The 1375-nt window shown below is 35.7% G+C and overlaps 1 protein-coding gene across 1 annotated transcript; it reads right to left on the reverse strand.

Annotated features, from left to right (window-relative positions):
* Window positions 1-348: 348 nt before the first annotated feature.
* Window positions 349-1318, reverse strand: LOC125486997 (A-kinase anchor protein 9-like). Its single transcript, XM_048616740.1, has 2 exons — window positions 1117-1318; window positions 349-839 (listed from the first exon to the last, which is right to left on the reverse strand). Exons 1-2 carry the CDS (start codon window positions 1189-1191, stop codon window positions 603-605), a joined length of 312 nt encoding a protein of 103 aa, XP_048472697.1. The 5' UTR covers window positions 1192-1318; the 3' UTR covers window positions 349-602.
* Window positions 1319-1375: the final 57 nt, after the last annotated feature.

Raw genomic sequence — 1375 nt, forward strand, 5'->3', positions numbered from 1 at the left:
CTAAACAGATCTCATTTATACAAAATTAGTGTCACTGATCATAATGGATTGAAACAAGTAGCAGCAAATTATGTATGATTTTTATGTGCATTTGCGAGTGAGCTGCTAAGATTTTCAGTTCTGGCAAATGGTACATTTTTCATATTTGGCACGGTACAGAAGGAATCTGACAAATTACATAGATAGATGACCTAACTACTTTAGTTGTTTTGTACATTTTGATGGTTGGAGGAGGCTTTATTTCATCATTTACAGAAGTAATACCCAATGAGAGAAAAAATAACATCCCAAACACCAAAACTATTTGTTTTAATTTGTTAGTGCTAGTTCTTAAGCTATGGTTGACGTATAACTTACCGATTTATACAATAGCTGCAAACAAATGAACATTGAGGGATTCCAAGATACAGCAAATGCCTTAATGTCACCTTTAGATCATCTCTTACATATTAATGTTCACTGTGTCTTTTAGGTAACATTTCCTAAACAGGACTGAAGTTATGTGCCTTGTGCTCTTGTCCTTGATAAACTGAATTAATACTGATTGAAACTGTCGAGGATAAGATTCCTAAATCCGTAACTCCATTGCAAATTTCAATTGCTCACCTTGAGACTGCTATGGAAACCCTAACCACCGAGCGGAATCTGGTAAAACCTCTGGAACGACGGGTAATAACCTGTAAATCGGTACAAGACGGGTGACCTCCCAATCGAGCTATAAACGAAAGCGTTGCTTGCTCACATTCTTGAAATCCGCCGAGGAGGAGTAACAAATATTTCTTTTGATAAATTAGAGCTTTTCGGAACCCTTCTGCCCGCAGATACTTCCCATAAATTCTCTAAAAGAGTTTTCAAAAAGAAAAGTTCCTGTTAAAATGCCGCATCTCATTTCTAGTTCGTTTCCTTTCAGTTACACATTAATCTATTTTCACAAGGCAATATAGAACTGAGACCCCAGGACAATCTTTAAGCTCTTCAAGTTTACGTTGTGACTCTTTACATATATTACAAATGCAAATCTACAATAAAACATAGTTATGTCTATTATGTAATGTTATATGCAAGTTAAGTATAACAAACTGTAGTCAAAACAACATGCACTTTCAAGTAACTTACCTTTACTGCAACAGTTTCAGAAATTGATCCAAGCAACTCTGTGTGTAAAGAATCACTTCTGGCTTCTGCCTTCATTTTAGATAGTTCAGCCTCTGCCAGATTTAAGGCCTTCTGTAGATTAGATTTTTCTCTAGCCCAAACTATTCTCTCTGATTTTATTAGGGCATCAACACAGTCTTGATTATCCACCAGCCTTCTTGATAACTGAAAAATGAAAAACAAATATACCAACAGCTAAACACATGAAGAGAAGAGACAG

Source organism: Rhincodon typus, chromosome 2 (assembly GCF_021869965.1).
Source record: "Rhincodon typus isolate 14 chromosome 2, sRhiTyp1.1, whole genome shotgun sequence".
In the NCBI taxonomy this organism is placed as follows: domain Eukaryota; kingdom Metazoa; phylum Chordata; class Chondrichthyes; order Orectolobiformes; family Rhincodontidae; genus Rhincodon; species Rhincodon typus.